The sequence below is a fragment of the Delphinus delphis genome, chromosome 4 (genome assembly GCF_949987515.2).
Source record: "Delphinus delphis chromosome 4, mDelDel1.2, whole genome shotgun sequence".
Lineage (NCBI taxonomy): Eukaryota > Metazoa > Chordata > Mammalia > Artiodactyla > Delphinidae > Delphinus > Delphinus delphis.
Window position 1 is genome coordinate 107018070 of NC_082686.1, and position 18468 is coordinate 107036537.

General features: G+C 39.7%; 1 protein-coding gene across 3 annotated transcripts in view; it reads left to right on the forward strand.

The window, feature by feature from the left end:
* The window catches only part of VEPH1 (ventricular zone expressed PH domain containing 1), a 218207-nt gene extending 199756 nt beyond the window's left edge, over positions 1-18451 (forward strand). For all 3 annotated transcript variants that reach the window (XM_060011229.1, XM_060011231.1, XM_060011230.1), the window contains 2 exons: positions 13419-13555; positions 17524-18451. In XM_060011229.1, coding sequence (XP_059867212.1) covers positions 13419-13555; positions 17524-17760 — 374 coding nt within the window. In that variant the 3' untranslated portion in view covers positions 17761-18451. The remainder of the gene's footprint in view (positions 1-13418; positions 13556-17523) is intronic.
* The last annotated feature ends 17 nt before the right edge of the window (positions 18452-18468 follow it).

Below are 18468 nucleotides of genomic sequence, written 5' to 3' on the forward strand. Positions count from 1 at the left end.
TACTATTTGGTATTCAGAAAAATATTTTTTTTTCCAGTTGGGTGTGAAGTCAGAGGAAACTAAATGCTAGCATAGTGTAAAGGTCTTAAAATTATAATTGCTGGCATTTATCATACTAACTATGTGCTAAGTCTTACATGCATTTTTCTCACCATTATTGAGTCCATTTTACAGATCAAGAAACTGAAACACAGAGAGAGGTTAAGTACTTTTTCCAAGGTCACACAGCTACTAAGTGGTACAACTAGGATTTTAATCCAGGTTAATTCCTGAACCTGAAATTTCAATCTCTAGGGCAAATCCAAGTTAAGCACATGGAATATTGAAAATTACAAGAACAGTTATTTCATAATGTTATATTGCATTGGAAAGACCAAGGAGTGATCTACTGATACCTCTCTGATGACTTAATCTACTCAAAGATGAGCAGGGGGTTTGGTATGATAATGTGTGGGAAATGATTACATGTAGGAAATGGTTACGTAGAAGCTATTTCCAATCCCTCCAACTGCTGATTCAGTTTCTGATAATCATTTTATAAAAGTACAGAGTAGAAGGTTAGAAAGTCACTGAAGTAACTCAAGAATCCTCAGAGACTTGCTTGTTGGTGTTTATTGCCAATCCCATTACCCCACATGAATGAGAGAATAGAGGTTGAGCAAATAGATCAAACAGAACAGAATCTATTTCTGGAAAACCAAACACATCCCTTTATCAGTCATCCTTGTGTCCTGGAACTACTAGTGCATGTTAACAGTAAGAATTAATCAGCTGGACCATCCTGGAACACATCTGGCTGTCTATTCAGTCACATTGTTTTTTTTAAAGGAAGAAGAGGAACTAAATCGTGACTTTCACTCTTGTTTCTTGAGACACATGGGATGCCTTTGTTCTTACACCCTACAGAAAACAACTCAGCGATGTCTTGGTTTTGGCACTTGTGTCTCCCTCTGTAGATCTGAGCACTTGCCAGTGTGATCACTCTCTTAGTCACTGGATATTTAGATATTGAATGTGATTGTCTGTAGGAGGTCTCCTTAGGTTATAAAAGAGAATGAAAAACATTTTTTCAGACAGACTTCAACCATCTATCTTGATTCCTCTTTAGAATTTGATTTCAAACATTTGTGCTATAAGAACATGCTGTCCATTATATCACATGGGCAAATAGAGATGGTTTCAAAATGCTATCAGGATAAGAAAGACCTCTGTCAGGAGATATTCTTCAGACACTAGAAACTGGTAACAGCAGTGTGGCTCTCCTTTGCTGGACACCTTCAGCGTGAGCTAGATGGCTTTCCACTCCAGACACCAACATGAAAATGGGCTAGGGACTTCCCTGGTGGTTCAGTGGTTAAGTCTCCGTGCTTCCACTGCAGGGGGCACAGGTTTGATCACTGGTCAGGGAACTGGGATCCTGCATGCCGCACGGCGAAAAAAAAAAAAAGAAAATGGGCTAAATGACCTCTGAGGACCGAACTCATAAGACATAAATAGCCTGTGGGTCCATTAGTATGAAACTTTTCCATTTAATATTAGTGCCAACTTTCACAGAACTTTAAGGGTGACAAAAGAAAACCCACTTTGGATTTATGCAGTGACTGGGTTTGTCTTATGATGCCTTCCCTCCTACCACAGTGTGTGAGCATGTTGTCTTCCATGTTAAATGTGGTTGGAGTGCCAAAAACAGGACAGTGGTTGGGCAGGATAACATCACATTTTCACATGTATATACTGTTAATGTCTCGGTTCATAAGACTGAACCCCAGACTGTTGTTCAAAGATACTTTGAATTAGTTAATGACAAAATAAATACATGCTCATCAACTCAGATAAGTTATTATCCTTATCCTGAAATCTTTTTCCCTTTCCCCTCTTCCCATCTCCCTGTTCTATGCCTCTCTGTTAAGCCTTCCCACACTCACATTCTCTCTCTGTCTCTCTCAAACACACATACAAACACAGACACACACACACAGACGTGCATACACACTGGCATACATGGACACACCACCCCAACAGAATAAACTCTCTCCTCTCTGTCCTTTCCGTTCTCTGCCCACACCTTCTGTAGTGTACACAGCACATTGCCATCAATCTCTCCCACTAGACAGTAAACTAGAGGTGGAAAAACCATCCATTATTTTTCTTTGTATGCCCTACCCAGTACCTGGCACATGGTAACATTTAACAAGTATTTGGCATATAGATGGATGACGGAGTAATTCATGGATCATGTAAAGTGATAGGATGATGATAGAAGAAATAAGATTTGTTTTGAAATGCAACTTTAAAATCTAATTCTTTCTCAAAATTAAAAAAATAACTTACTAAACTGAAACCTTGAAATAGCAGCTTTTGCAAAGTAAGCTTTTATAAGAAGAAAATGTTGCTATGTACAAAGTTTCAACACTATATGGCTACCCAATTTTAATATTTTACTAAACGGTTTCAATACACACAGAGTTCATAGTAAGCTTGCTAATAACCTGTGAGCCTCTATGAGAAATAAGCTAAGATCAGTAGCCTAATACCCTGCAGGGGTTAATTTCCATTTTTCAACCAGCGTCACTATCCTAATCCTTCTGCCTTTCCATATTGGGTCAACAACAATCTTATCTTGGTAGGCTGAAAGTTTACTTGCAGCAAAGCGTGAATCACTCTGTGGTTACCCACAAACAAATCATCAGGCATTGAAATGTGTCCTCTTCCACTCAGAGAATAAGCCGAGTCACAACCCGTGGAGGAGGAGAAGCATGCTTTAGAAAGGCAGACTAGAGTGAATAAATCAGTCTCTATCACTTTACAGATTTGAAGTGACATAAGAATTTTTATGTAGTTTTCTAAAATAAAGAACTTAATATCTCTTAAAAGAGCTCTAGTCATCACCTTTCAGAGTAATCTTAATTTTTTATCTACCTATACAAATACATTAGGAATGAAATTTATTTTTCAGCCACAAGCTCCCCTATGTAAAAGACATATAAGTGCGTTTAGCAGCCACTGAGAATGAAGTCATCAAATACCTCATATTTTGCCTTGGATCTTAGCCCTTCCACCTTCTCAGAAACTCCACAGCGTAGATTACCCTTTCTCTCTTTTTTATTCAATGTCTCCCTCCAACTTTAACTCCCATGGGCTTTTAAACACTTTCAACTGGCTTAACGTCTCCTTTCCCTTTACCTACTGCCTCTCTCTCACCTCCTCTTGAAAGCCAAAAGAGTCCCGTCACTGCTCACTCTGAATTTCCTTGCCTCCTTCTCCTCCTGCTTCAACCCTCTCTAATCTGGCCTCTAAGCCCATTATCTCTGTGGTCATTTAAGGCCACACAGGTCCCAGGCACGGGGTATGTTCAGTCCTTGTGTCACTTACCTTAAGCAGCATTCAATTCTGTTGGCCAATTCCTCCTTCCTCAAACATTTCTCCCTTTGCCTTCTGAGACAGCACTCCTTGGGTCTCCCTCCTACTCTAGACACTCCTTCTCAGCCTCCTTTCCAGGCCCACCTTCCTCTATCCACCTATTCATTGTCAGAGCACCTCTCTTCCCCTCACTGTAACTCTCTCCTCTGTCGATCTCCACTGCTTCTGCGGCTTCAGTAACCTCTTCTATGACAAAACTCCCAAATGTGTATCTGCAGTCCAGGCCCCTCCTCTGATTGACTTCTCCCATCACCTGCTTGGTACTTCAAAGGCATCTCAAACTCAGTTCATTTAAATTAAAACTCATAAGGGTCCTGCCCTTGTCCCCTCCCCCCGCAAAAAAAAACAAACAACACTTGATTTTCTTCCAGCATTCCCCATTTCAGTAAATACAACATCACTCATTCTGATGTATCAGCCAGAGACCCACTGCCCTCTCTCCTACCCCTATCTAATCTATCACCCAGTATTGTGGATTTACCTTCTCAACTGTGCTCAACTCTGTTCACCTCTCTCCATTGCCCTAAAGCAAACTACCATCACCTCTAACCTAAAATAATGGCAATAGCCTCCTGACTGTGCTACTTGGACCTTCCAACCTCCTTCCCACATTGCAGCCAGAATGACCTCTTCAAGGCACAAATCTGATGGGACCACTCTCTGCATAAAACCTTACCATGGCTTCCCACAGCTCTTAGCTTAAAGACCAAACTCCGTATCATGTGCCTGAGAGCTTCACATGCAACATTCCCTCCCAGCCTTTCCAGCCTCATCTTGTCCCCAGTGCTATCTGCTCCTCTCTGCTCTGCCCAGAAAGAACTCCTTTCAGTTTCTTATACTCACCTCACTTCTTCCTGCCACTATGCTTTTGTATCTGCTGTTCTTCTGCTAGGAGTGCCCTTTCTCCCCTCATCACCTAGTTAATGTAGATCTTAGCTTTCCCATTACAACTCAGATTCATTGCCTTTCTATAACCTCCTGATTTATGCTAAGGTCCTCAAAGTACTTCGGAGCCTCTCCCTATAATACTTGATATACCTGTCATCTTGTTTTTTGTTGTTGTTATTCTTTCATTTGGTTGGCTTTTGCATGTGATTATCTGATTAATGTCTACTTCCTGCAGTAAACAAGTTCTATGGAGGGAGTCCCCCTCATCCATCTATCCTCAGCCCCTAGCACACAGTAGGTACTCAATAAATATCTGCCAAATAAATGAATGACCAATTTTGTATTTTCTCAAAAAATTTTTAGTAAAATTTTTCGTAGGCAAGTGGTGACAAAAAACGAATTAATGAATTCACAGTAATTCATTGTAAGAGAAACAAGGTATTCATATGATGACATTTGCAGTGTATCTTTTGTGCCAAACGTATTCTTTGTATAAACAGTATTTTCTTAAATAAGCTCTTCTCAAAAGTACTATGAGAGATCATTTTAACAGAGAGTAGTTATTGTGTGTGTATGTATGTATGTCAAATGCACACACTGTTATGGTGTATATGATACAGATAAAGCTTCCAATGCAGACATTGTAAAACTTCTATTTATTGCCAAAAGGTTTGAGGCCAAGTGTTGAACCACACCAGATGGAAATTGTGTTAAGTAATTCCACAAAATCAGTGTAGACACACCTTAGAATGCTCCTAAACACCAAGAATGTACGTGCATGCAGGTGGGACAATGCTAACGTGTGCAACTTGTACAGCCCAAACAAGGTGACCCTCCTTATCACAGAGCTGGTACAAGTGTGTCAGATCTATTTTTTTCCATACAAAGAAAGCTGTACAATGTCAAGGCCGTGCCGGAAAGCACTCAGCATTTTAAACTGTCTAAAATCCTATGGTCAGGCGTTGCCAGCAGTACCTATCTATGACATCATATTAATGAGATGACAGCATGGGACCAACATGGGAAGTGTGTATGGAACCCTTTTTTATTCAAAGTTCAAGAATAAGTTTGAGCGATTCTCTCCATTCATTTCTACCACCCCTGATCTTTTCCCATTGGTCCCTGTCAGTCGTTACTGGGCAAGTCTGGGCCAGTCTTCTTTGATAGGTTCCCATAAGGGCACAAAGGTGACCATACTTACTGCTCAGAACTTACTGAGCAGGTTACCTGCTTGGCAAGTGGCCTTAGAATTTTTCTTTCACTGATGAAACCATAAGTAAGCCGAATTCCACAAACATTGATTCTGAACATTTTCTTCTATAACTCTATTAACTTAAGCCAAGGACATGCATGTGATCTTATACTGCTATCCAATTCTTTAATTTTATGGAAAGGTCATAACAATTTTCTTCCCACTATTGGTTTTGCAGTTTTACTATTTTGGATATTGTACGACCTATTACTGTCGTCTACCATGAGGCTACTATCATTTCCTAGAAGTTCCTGAGCTATGTTAGAATAACCTGGGGATCCTGTTAAAAACGCAGGGTCCCTCACCCTACCCCAACATTTTGCTTCAGTAGGTTTGGGGTGGTTCCTTGTAGCGTGCATTTTAAGAAGCCAGCAGGTAATTCTGATGTAGGTGGCCCTCAGAACACAGTTTGGGAAACACTGCTCTACAAGCTTATAAAAGAGTAGTTCTGAGGCTTTTTTTAGAACAATATTTCAGTGATTAATAGAAAAGCCTAGAAAGCAGACTACATTTTGATGGGTATGAAATTACTGAGAAAGGAAGCCATTCGGCACATGTGAAAGTGCCCTCAAAGGGCTGCTGTCAAAATGAGTTTGTCCTTTTTTGGGCCCCACGCATCTTGTAGAATGTTACAAAATGGAGGCTGGATGATACCGCCTCGTTTATTTACTACTGTAAGGAAATATGAGCTTCTAAAACACTGCCTGGATATTCATACGAAACATGCCATTTATTACAATCCTCAGTGATTTCAGAAACCACAGATGCTCAGCCTACTAAATGTGGCTCCTATGACCTCCTCATTTAATGATTCTATCCCTCTTTAAGCATATCCTCTGTAATTAGAGTTGGCTTTATTAGAACTGGCACACATACAAGAAAATCAGTAAAACCATAGAAGGGAATTGAAGTAAAGATGAGACTCTCAATACATAAATAATAATTCCCCACAGACTGTACAGGAGTTGTAATTCCCAGAAGCATTTCAAGGGAAAAGTTTTTAAAAGATACTTTTTCTCAGTTCTTCTTTTAAAACTAAGTATTTGAGATTGACATTTTTTCTTCCAGAATATGCCTTCTTTTGAAGGTATTTGTCTTTAACAATCAAGAAAAAATATCTAAGAATTCGAACATCACAAATTAAATTCACAACTGTCTTAATTATTCTTGTACAATGCAATATTTTCAAGACAAAAGTTGCGTAAGCCAGAAAGCATACATATAAGGAACTTCTGGGTATGGATAGAGGTCGGTACAATGTGAATAGTAGTTAACGGTGGGGGACATGTCACCACCTACTGTCATAAGAATAAGCAGGAACTCTGGAATAAAAGGGAGCGACCACCAATGATGTGGAAAAGGCTCCCAGTGCAGCCCAATCCACTATTGGATTAACTTGAATATGGCAGTCTTTGTGAACAAGTGGATCTGTTACTCAACAACAGAAGAGTTCACCTCCCTTTGGGACTCTTTGAATTGCTTGTGACACCTCAAGTTCAAAGCCTGCAGTCCTTGAACTTTAAAAGGGTTTCCTGTCTTACTCTGAATTCTCTCACTGTTCCTAACACTTTAATATAGTATAGGTTTCATTGCATCCTTAATTGGAGGGAGGGAGATGGGTTTTATCCTAAAGTCATTAGGATATGGTATTTATAAAAACCACCTGTTCATCATCACAGTAAGAGATGATGATTATTTTATGTTCATGATCATGGTCATGATCATGATGATAGTAGCTACTATTTGTTGACCCCTTATTATGTACCAGGACTTAGTTAAGCAAGGCTACTGTTAACCTTTACAGCATTTTTGTGCCTTTATTTATGGTGGTTGATGTCCACTTGGGAGTGTAGACCTAAACAGCAAAATTCGGGCTGAATTTCAGCCCCTACTTACCCCTTGGCTGAGTGTTTTTGTGCAGTGCACAGCCATTCACAGTGGCCCTGTTGTTAAGCATGACATCTTTGGAGAAGAGGTAATTGAAGCTCAGTGAAGTTAAACAACTTGTACAAGACAGGTCAGCTGTTAAAGTAACAGATTCTGGGCTTCAGCTGAGGTCTGACTCCAAAGTCACTGCCCTTACCTCATCAGCCCTAGGCCTAGGCCAGAGAAAGTCTTTGGTACAGCCCTGTATGATTTATTATAGTAAGGAGTAAACATGGCGTTCAACACACTATGTTTAACTAAATTATAATTGGCTAAAAACATATTCACAATTGCAACAGATCTTAAAACAAGGTGGAGACCTTGAATTATTGAGCTCTTGTGCTCTTGAGATAAAGGGGTTATATAACTACAGAAATTATTATTTTTTATGATGTTATGTTACAAAGTATTAGCTTCCACTTTGCACGATGTCCAGGGATCTTCAGGATGAGTCTCTTCTTGAATCTCACATCACATCTCTTGTTTGCCAAGCCCCACCAGGTTCCATCACAAAGAATGAGTGACAGTTCCTAGAATGCATTTCATGCCCACTCTGTCGGCCTCAGCCCTTTGCATATGTTTTGGGGTTTTTTTCCAGAATATCCTTCTTCACTTCACCTTCATCACTGCTACTTGTCCTTCAGAGTTCAGCTCAGACACATTTTCTCCAAGAAGCTTTTCTGCTTCCTACACCCAGTTTAGAATAGTTGCCTCCCAGGGTGTTCCATTCTCCTTACTTCTGGCTTTCAGTTACATTCTGGCAGGAGATCAGAGGGAGGGAGCAGAGTGAGGTCTGCTTATTTATTCCCGACTCCCTCCCTGCTTGGTCACCGCAGGTTGACTGTGTCCTCAATCCACAGCCACAACTCCTGTCAGGCAGCGCTCTTGCATACAGGTCTCCTTCTGGGTCCTAACTGTTCTCTTTGCTTTCCTCTTCAGCCAGAGAGGGGTGTTATGCCTCCTCCTGGCTCCTGGCCCCAGAGTACTAAGGTGCTTTTCCTACACCTTGCCCACATCTGTGTAAGTAGTCCCTTTATCAACTGCCCTCAGTTGCCCAGCTTGAGGTGCCCCCGTTTCCTGCTGCAGCCATGCCTGATCCATAGCAGATCCCATCTGGGGTCTGTGAGGCTTCATGTCTGTGCTAGCTGGACCTTCGCAGGCTCTAGGCCCCTCCTTGGTCCTTAAGAAAAGCAAGGTCCTTTCTAATGGGATTTCAGAAGAACTTTCAAATGAAGTCCAATATGGCCTCCCCATGACTATTTGATACCCAATCTCTTTCCTGGATCTTACACCAAAAAGTCTTGAGTCGCCTGCCGATCCCCCACCTTCAGCTCATGACTTTGACCAAAGTGACTGCTTTACTTGCAAAAGAAGTGAACTTACTTCTGAGTTCATTGATTCTTCCAGCTTCTTTAAGTTTTTTTCTTTTCATGCACTTTCCCTCACGTCCCACTTGTTACCTCAGGTCTTCTCTGTACTCCTCCTAGAAGTTCCTCTCTCCCTTCTTCAGCGGGGGCCCAGCCCCCATGTCACCCTCTCCCAGCTGGAAGAATTTCCTTTCTTTGAGTTCTGTAATGCTTGGCTTTTACTTCTGCAGGGGCACTTGCCAAACTCTACACTGAGTTGTCAAATTCGTAAAATGCTTTATCTCCCCACAAGATGATAAACTCAAGCTCTCTCTGAGCTGGGCTTTATGACCCCCTCAGATCCAAACACAGTGCCTTACAGCTTATCTGTGCTCAAAATTATGTGTGAGATGACTGGATATCGTTGGTAGATCAACAGAGGAATATTCTTTCTTGCTTTAAGGTATCTGGTCTGATATTATTTCACTCTTATTCACCAACTTTGTGTTGAGTAAGACTAACACCTTCAAATTTTATCTTTTATCAACATAAATATTTTCAACTCTTGGTGCACAAAAGGAATACAATTAATATATGACCATTTGTATTAGCATTCTAAAAGACTTTTAAGTTGATAAACACGGTAATAGTTTGGGTTCCAATTGCACTAGAGAATTCAGTTTAATATTCCATAGTTTTTTCAGCCAACTGATAATTTAAAAAAGGAACAGATCCTGGTTGGTAAAGAATGTCTTAGCCAAATTGTGGTGCTTTGAATGAAATTATGTGTTAATTGGCAAGAGAGAAAATATTTAATATCCTTTATGCATTATGTGCAAACAAGATAGTTTTAGACACACCATCATTCCCTCATAGGCTCATTCCACATGTTATTTTTCAAGTGGAATATGATCATCCTTAGAAAGAATTAGTTCCCTGTTTTGACCATGAAGAAACTGCAATATCATATGAGAATTATTGCTTACCAGGACATGCTATGGGCAATAGGCCTATTAAAAGGACACATGGCCAGTCACGCATAAACCAGACATAATTATAAAAAAAAATTTTTTTAGGACCTGGGATAGCCACTGGAAAAAAATTTAAGTCTTTTTTTTGCCTTTTGAAACTATTTTTAAATTAATCCTACAGCTACAGATAGCCTGACTTTTACATATTATCTGAAGCCGACTCTGATGCCTAAATTAAGGCCCTAACATGCAGCTAGTTTAAAGTGCTGCTAACATTTCTTTCCTAAAATCCTTTCCGTGGACTTTTCCCCTGGGATCCGCTTTCACTGGGCTACAGTGAAAAGTCTTCACTTAGCAGCATTTCATCCTTTTGTTCTCCAGTAAGCCTATCATTTTCTCTGGAGTCTCTCACAGTCATTGTGGGCATGTGGGTATGTGGGTATGATATCCCAGCCACTCCATGTCTCAAACAATTCCCTTGACTATTTTGCCAAGTGCGACTTCTGTCACATACACTTAAAGTGAACCATTTGGACCTGCCTTGAGATTTGGATCTGTGTTGAGGAGAAGTTCTTGTAGCTAATTCCCTATGTCAGATCTAGAAGGACACACGTGCTTAAATATTACCTAAACCAATAGTGATTTCAAATCAGCTCAGGTATCATGACTATTTCAAATGTTTCTTTGAGTAAATATGGGAGAAAGACTGGAAAAATATTCTGTTATTAAATGACATTGCAGGGGCTTCCCTGGTGGCGCAGTGGTTGAGAATCTGCCTGCCAATGCAGGGGACACGGGTTCGAGACCTGGTCTGGGAAGATCCCACATGCCGTGGAGCAACTAGGCCCGTGAGCCACAACTACTGAGCCTGCGCATCTGGAGCCTGTGCTCTGCAACAAGAGAGGCCGCGACAGTGAGAGGCCCGCGCACCGCGATGAAGAGTGGCCCCCGCTTGCCACAACTAGAGAAAGCCCTTGCACAGAAACGAAGACCCAACACAGCCAAAAATAAATAAATTTATAAAGAAAAAAAAATGACATTGCATTATATTAAATCATCTTACCATTAAAAATGGCAAGACAGCAATGTGGTTACAAAAGGTGAAGTACGTTCTTTAATAAAAGAGGGAGGCAGGGGTAGTAGTTCTTTGCTACTCACCTAGTGTCCTCACATAAATCTCTTTATTTTGATTTTTGATCTCTCAACATCCTTGTAAAGCAGGTGGGAGCGATTATTATTTCCTCTTTGCTGAGCAGAAATCAGTGGTTAAGAGGACTCGAATCTAACTCTTCTGAATTGTTATTCAAAAATCCTTCAACATTACAATTAGATCAGCATTTTTTTCTAATTTGAAAGCATAGGAAATGAGTGTTTTAGAAAAAAATTAATCCTATTTTTGGCTTGGGTTTTTCCTTGTTGTTACTTAGTTGCTTGTTGGTTTGTTTTCTCCTCTTGGAACTCCGTTGGACCTTCCCTTCCTCCTCCCAGACAGGCTGCTGTACTCTTCATGACTCAACAGCACGTGTTAGCAGACATTCATGGAACCCCTAGCCCAGGACGACACTGTGAGCACATGGCAAGCAGGCTGTCCCTGCCCTCTAGGACCAGTAGCACGTGGGGAAGACATGGTGTCCTAAGTGCTTTACCTGCTGCACAAAGGAAGCAAGCACTGTGTTTATGGAAAATTTAAATTTGCAAAGAGCATACTAGCTTTAAGAAAGCTCTAAATCAGATGATTCCTAGTAAAGCAAAGCAGAACACTGAGATAATTTTCTTGACATTGATTGTCAATGATTCTTGAGTGACTGCTTTCCATACCCTCTATGCTATACCTAGTACTAGCCACCGTGGAGCATCGCAGAAAATGGGGTACACTTCTCATCACTGAAGCTTCAGATTAAATGCCACCTCAAATATGCAAGCTCTTTCCTGACCACTTAAATGCATGTGAACCAACCCCCAAGTCACTCACTCTCTATTCTATTTTCATCATAACCCTATCACTATCTAACAATATATTTCATATGTTGTTTCAGTTATTAGCCTTAATTTGGGATTGACAATGGAACATCCAATTGACTAGTCATCAGACAAGAAGGGAAAAAAGCTAGATTAACTTTAATAGAACTTTGTTTATAAAAACTATACATTGCATTATTCTTAACCCAACAGTGCTGTTAAGGTAGACAAATCCCCTGTCTGAGGTAATTTTTTTACCTACGTTAGATAAGAGAAATGGTAGATGGGAAGGATAGGTTGTGTTCATATGGTTAAAGAGGTACTGTCCAAATTTCATAGTGGTGAACAAATTTCATCACTTTCAAGGTGCTATGAAAATTGAACATTAATGTATATAAATAAATATTGTCATACTCCCCAGAAATCAGATGCTTTCACATGATTTTGAAATTTGAAGAGTGAATCTTATGTAGTTGGTAAAACAAATGGAATTCTTCAGTTCAACATTTAAACTTCTGACATTGTAACCGGACTTCTAATTCTATGGTTATGTGTAATCATACACACTCTACTTCAGTGTAAAATGAATCCATTCATTCACTCATTCGACAAAAATTTATAGACTCCATACTAGGTTAGATGCCTGATGTAACAATAGTGAACAAAGCAAAGACCCTGCCCTCATGGAGCTTTCAGTTGAATGGGAAAGAAAGACATTAATAAGGTAAATACCAATAATCATCTACGAATGATGATACCTGATAGAGAAGAAACACGCCAGTTGCTTTGAGAACGTGTAGAAGACAAAGTCACTCGAGTCTGGGTTTGGGAAAGGTCTCCTAGAGGAAGCAACGTTTGAGTTGAAACATGAAACGATCAGTTTTTAACTAGGTGAAGATTCAAATATGGACAGTGGAGACAGAGTGTGTGTGTACCAGAGTGGAAAAATCATGTTCAAAAGAGGTAAGTTTGCCTTTGCATCTGTTAAGGATTCAGAAAAACACATCTTTTGGAGCACTACATTGACTTTTGCTGCCAAATAGCTAAGTATACTTGGTTTATGATTATTTATAAAGTTATATTTCTAAGCAGTTCACGTGAACAGAATACCATGAAACAAAGGAGTTAGGAAGCACAGAAAGCTGAATGTCTGGATGAACCTTACAAAACTGCTAACCAGGGCTTCCTTGGTGGCGCAGTGGTTGAGAGTCCGCCTGCCATTACAGGGCACACAGGTTCGTGCCCCGGTCCGGGAGGATCCCACGTGCTGCGGAGCTGCTGGGCCCGTGAACCATGGCCGCTGGGCCTGCGCGTCCGGAGCCTGTGCTCCGCAGCGGGAGGGGCCACAACAGTGAGAGGCCCGCATACCAAAAAAACAAACAAACAAACAAAAAAAACTGCTAACCAAATGCTCTTTTCGTGAACTATGTTCCTTTTGCAAATCTCAATGAGGGCTTTCAACACTTTTCCATTATCATATCTAAATTGTGCATTCTTTTAGGGACAAAGGGGGAAGGTTAACCAAACTAATAATTTGTTAGCCCACTATCCAAATGTACTTACTGGGTCTGGTTCACTGTACAATTCTGACTTTTGATCACTTGCCAAATAAATAATGGAAAATAAATGCCTTGATCGTTCTGTTACCTTCAACAGTTGTAAATCAAGATGGCCAGCCTCTCATAGAAGGAAAACTTAAAGAGAAGCAAGTCAGATGGAAGTTCATCAAAAGGTGGAAAACTCGCTATTTTACACTGGCTGGAAATCAACTTCTGTTTCAAAAAGGAAAGTCTGTAAGTACCCCTACCATCTTTTACACTTGCATTTTTAAGGTCTTGATCTCTGCCAGCTAGGCATTTTGTCTTGAGTTAAAAGGCCAATAATGTTTTCCTTCTCCATTTTACAGTGTCATTTTATTATATATGCCCCTTTGACTGTCTACTCTGTTCATTCCTGTGTTAGTTGGTTCACTGTACCTCTTCAGTTTATTACGGGAGGGTTTTTTGGTTAACTTAAGTTTTAGAAGACGAACCACAGAAAGTGTACCCAGGGATCTCGACTTGAATACCATACCTTCTGTTTCTTTGTGGATCACCTAAATAAATGTGTGGCTTATGACATTGACTCTGACTTCTTTTAGGATTGAAGGTTATATTTGGAGGTAGGGACCTGACGAAGGAGACAGTAGGCAGGGAGGAAGAAAAAAAGGCTGATTTATTTTAAGTACTTTTTGTAGTCAACCAAATTCAATTCTGATTAGGGAAAAATATTACTATCTTTCTTTCATTTAATATTCAGTTAATGAATAGAATAGAATTCTGAAAGAATTAATAAATATTCATTTAATATAATTTTCAATCTGAAGTAGGATGCTCAGTAAATATTCATATTCTGAATTTTCAGTGGGAAACTTGTGAAATAATATTCTATTGCAATCAACAATGCAAAGTTATCCCTTTCTTTTCAAATCAGTTTTATTTATCATTAAACTCTACTCATTACAGATCAGGGAGCATGAAATTTTGACCTACTTCTTGACCATTTTGAGATATAATAATAATAACTTATCAGAGCTTATCACATGCCACACTGGATTGCCTCTATCTATCTTCGGAACAATCCTTTGAGGACAACACTATTGTTATTGCCATTTTATAGATGGAGAAACTGAGGCACAAAGAGACTGATAGGCTTGTCCAAGGTTAGAGCCAGTAAGGTGAGAAAGGGTAGAACTGGAGTTAGGCTCAGGCAATGTGACACCAAAGCATGTTCTTAAATGGGTACACTGTCCAGCTTCCCATGTACACTTAAAATACAGGGTCAGAGGCAAACCAAACTGTGTCTGAATTAATTAATGAGAGTGTTAAATTACTTAAAAATTACATTTCACTAAGAGCACATGCACTGTATCTTTGGAGTGCTCGTTACAAAATTTATTTGAACTTACTACTCAACAGGAATCAAGTATGGTGTATCTGGATTATGACAAATTCTGATCAACGCTCTTTTAGTTAATAAGACTTCACATTAACTTTTTGAATGAAAAAGAACATTTTGGTGACATCTATTTTGAACTCATGTTACTTTCTTCATCTGTGTGTTTTATAAAATATACAGATGGGCTGAAGGTCTTTTTAAATGGGAAGTATAATGGTGTGTTCAATTCGAAAAGTTATTGGCGGTTTAAGGAAACATTTTTTTAGCATAAGTTCACACTGAAGCATTTTTAAAGTGTTTAAAATGACCATTTGAATTTCCTGTCTTTATTAAAGAAATCAGAATAGAAGTTAAGATGTAGTGATTTTTCAGATCCCTCTTATGCATTAACAAAGTAGAGTTAGTGCATAAGAATGTTTTCCCTGAACTCAAATAATGACCTTTATACTTCTTGATTCGGAGCTTTTTAATAAAGTTTAGAGAATAAGCTATTGTATAATTGGCTAACTTATTTGACATCTTTATCAGGAAATAATGGTTTGACATTCCAGAAATATGACAGAACATTTGGCTCAAATATTAGGAAATAATATAATATAGCATGAAGACCACAGCAAAATCCCTCTCATCCCCAGGGAGACAGTAACCATGCAGTGGTCAGCAGTCCAGCTGAAGCTTCAGCCACATCATAAAGGGATTTTCTTGTAAATGAGGAAAATGTGCATTTTAAAGTAAGAACTAAAAGACTATAGTGTCTTATTTTTCACTTTTTTTTTTGGCTGCACTGGGTCTTCGTTGCTGTGCACAGTCTTTCTCTAGTTGCGGTGAGCGGGGGCTACTCTTCGTTGCAGTGTGTGGGCTTCTCATTGCAGTGGCTTCTCTTGTTGCAGAGCATGGGCTCTAAGCACGCGGGCTTCAGTAGTTGTGGTGCGTGAGCTTGGTAGTTGTGGCTGAGTAATAGTCCATTGTATATATGTACCACATCTTCCTTATCCATTCATCTGTTGATGGACATTTAGGTTGTTTCCATGTCTTGGCTATTGTGAATAGTGCTGCTATGAACATAGAGTTGCATGTATCTTTATGAATTACAGTTTTGTCCAGATATATGCCCAGGAGTGGGATTGCTGAATCATACGGTAATTCTATTTTTAGTTTTCTGAGGAACATCCGTACTGTTTCCACAGTGGCTGCACCAACTTACATTCCCACCAACAGTGTAGGAGGGTTCCCTTTTCTCCACACCCTCTCCAGCATTTTGTTATTTGTAGACTTTTTAATGATGGCCATTCCGACTGGTGTGAGGTGGTACCTTATTACAGTTTTGATTTGCATTTCTCTAATAATTAGCGACGTTGAGCATCTTTCCATGTGCCTATTGGCCATCTGTATTTTTTCTTTGGAGAAATGTCTATTTAGGTCTTCCGCCCATTTTTCCATTGGGTTGTTTGTTTTTTTGTTGTTGAGTTGTATGAGCTGTATGCATATTTTGGAAATTAAGCCCTTGTCAGCTGCATCATTTGCAAATATTTTATCCCATTCTGCAGTTTGTCTTTTCGTTTTGTTTATGGTTTATTTTTCTGTGCAAAAACTTGTAAGTTTGATTAGGTTTCATTTGTTTACTTTGTTTTTACTTCTATTGCCTTGGGAGACTGACCTAAGAAAACATTGGTACTATTTATGTCAGAGAATGTTTTGCCTATGGTCTCTTCTAAGAGGTCTATGGTGTCATGTCTTATGTTTAAGTCTTTACTCAATTTTGAGTTTATTTTTGTGTGTGGTATGAGGGTGTGTTCTAACTTCATTGACTTACATGCAGCTGTCCAACTTTCCCAACACCACTTTCTGAAGAGACTGTCTTTTTCCCATTGTATATTCTTGCCTCCTTTGTTCAAGATTAATTAACCATAGGTGGGTTTATTTCTGGACTCTCTCTTCTGCTGACATCAGTATTTTGAATTACTCTTTTTGTTTGATGCTCCTGAGATTTTTCCAAGGTGGACAATACACCATAGAAAGTTTAGGACGAGTGAAAAAGATGCCTTTCCACTGCAAAGTGAGAGAAGGGTGATTGTGAAAGGGAGATGGGAAAGGAGGGTAGGCAAGATTCTCAAACACAGGTACATTCTCCAGTGGACAGAATGGGCTCAGGAATATTAAAGACCTGAAATTGCTTTAAAGAAGTATCTGACTCCTTAAAAATATTCATGCTAGCCTATCATGATGACTCTGGTGTTAGAGAGATCCTTAAGCATCTGCTTTAATGCAAAGAAAATGTAACATCATTAAATATTCCTTCCCTTAATGTTTGTGGACAAATCATGCTTCCAAAGCTCAAGAGAGTTTCAAAAACAGTTTCATCGACTTAAACATTGGAACCCTGTTTGTTCAATTAATACCTCTTTCTCAGAGGTAACACAAAAGAAAATTAAATGTCAAGCCTGTAAAATTATCTCAGATTCTGAGTTAATATTACACCAAATTGTACTGCTGCATTTTGCTCTATTAATACAGTGTTAATGTCAGTAGAAAATGACATAAAGTCAAAGAAATATGAATCAAGCATTTTTCCCAATCCCACTGTATAATAATTTTCTATAAATTGGCTATTTTGTTTGAACCCTAGATAGTACAACAAAAAGCCAGTTGCTCACTCCTTCATTTGCTCTAATGACTCTTTGAGGCTTTAGCACCCAAAATAACAAAGGTCTTAAGCCACGTGAAGTGAAAGGATTCTGATCCTCTTAGAAAATTCTCCAGGAGCCAGAGATCTTTCCATGCTGTTGAAAGCTAGCTCATGTTCTTTCCTTCCCATGCATTTCAGAAAGATGATCCTGATGACTCACCAATAGAACTCAGCAAAGTACAGAGTGTGAAAGTTGTGGCCAAGAAACGCAGGGACCGCTCTCTCCCTCGGGCTTTCGAAATCTTCACAGACAATAAAAGCTATGTTTTCAAGGCCAAGGATGAGAAGAATGCAGAAGAGTGGCTCCAGTGCATCAATGTGGCAGTTGCCCAAGCAAAAGAGAGGGAAAGTAGGGAAGTAACCACATATCTGTAGGGATTTGCAAGCCGACCTCACACCAGTTGTATACAATGGGCATTGCACTGTCATTGCCAATGTCAGGAAAAAGAGATAAATTCACCATGTCATGCTGTTTTTTTATTAAATACCAATGGAGCAGTTTTCCCCAAGAATCAGGACCTAAAAGTGGCAAGATCCTGAGTACATTTCAGATCCACATGGCATTTGCATTAACTCCAGAACAGCTGTGTGAGGCATATGGGAAAAGGAGCTACAGATGGTATGAAGCCAGAAAGGGGAGAGTAGGGATCTAGAAACTTCCATAGACATGTTATTGTACATTGTAAGAAAACAACTTTAAAAGATACCTGAACTACCTATCCTAAGGGAAGATTATGTACTTCTGATGAAAAATAATCTGTCAAAAGTATTAAAAGAAGGGGCTTCCCTGGTGGCGCAGTGGTTGAGAGTCTGCCTGCCGATGCAGGGGACACGGGTTCGAGTCCTGGTCCGGGAAGATCCCACATGCCGCGGAGCGGCTGGGCCCGTGAGCCATGGCCGCTGAGCCTGTGCGTCCGAAGCCTGTGCTCCGCAACAGGAGAGGCCACAAGAGTGAGAGGCCCGCGTACCACAAAAAAAAAAAAAAAAAAAAAAGTATTAAAAGAAAAAAAAAACCTACAAGGAAAAGTCAAATTGATGAACACTGAGGAAAACCATATAACTTACTTACGGAAATATAATTAC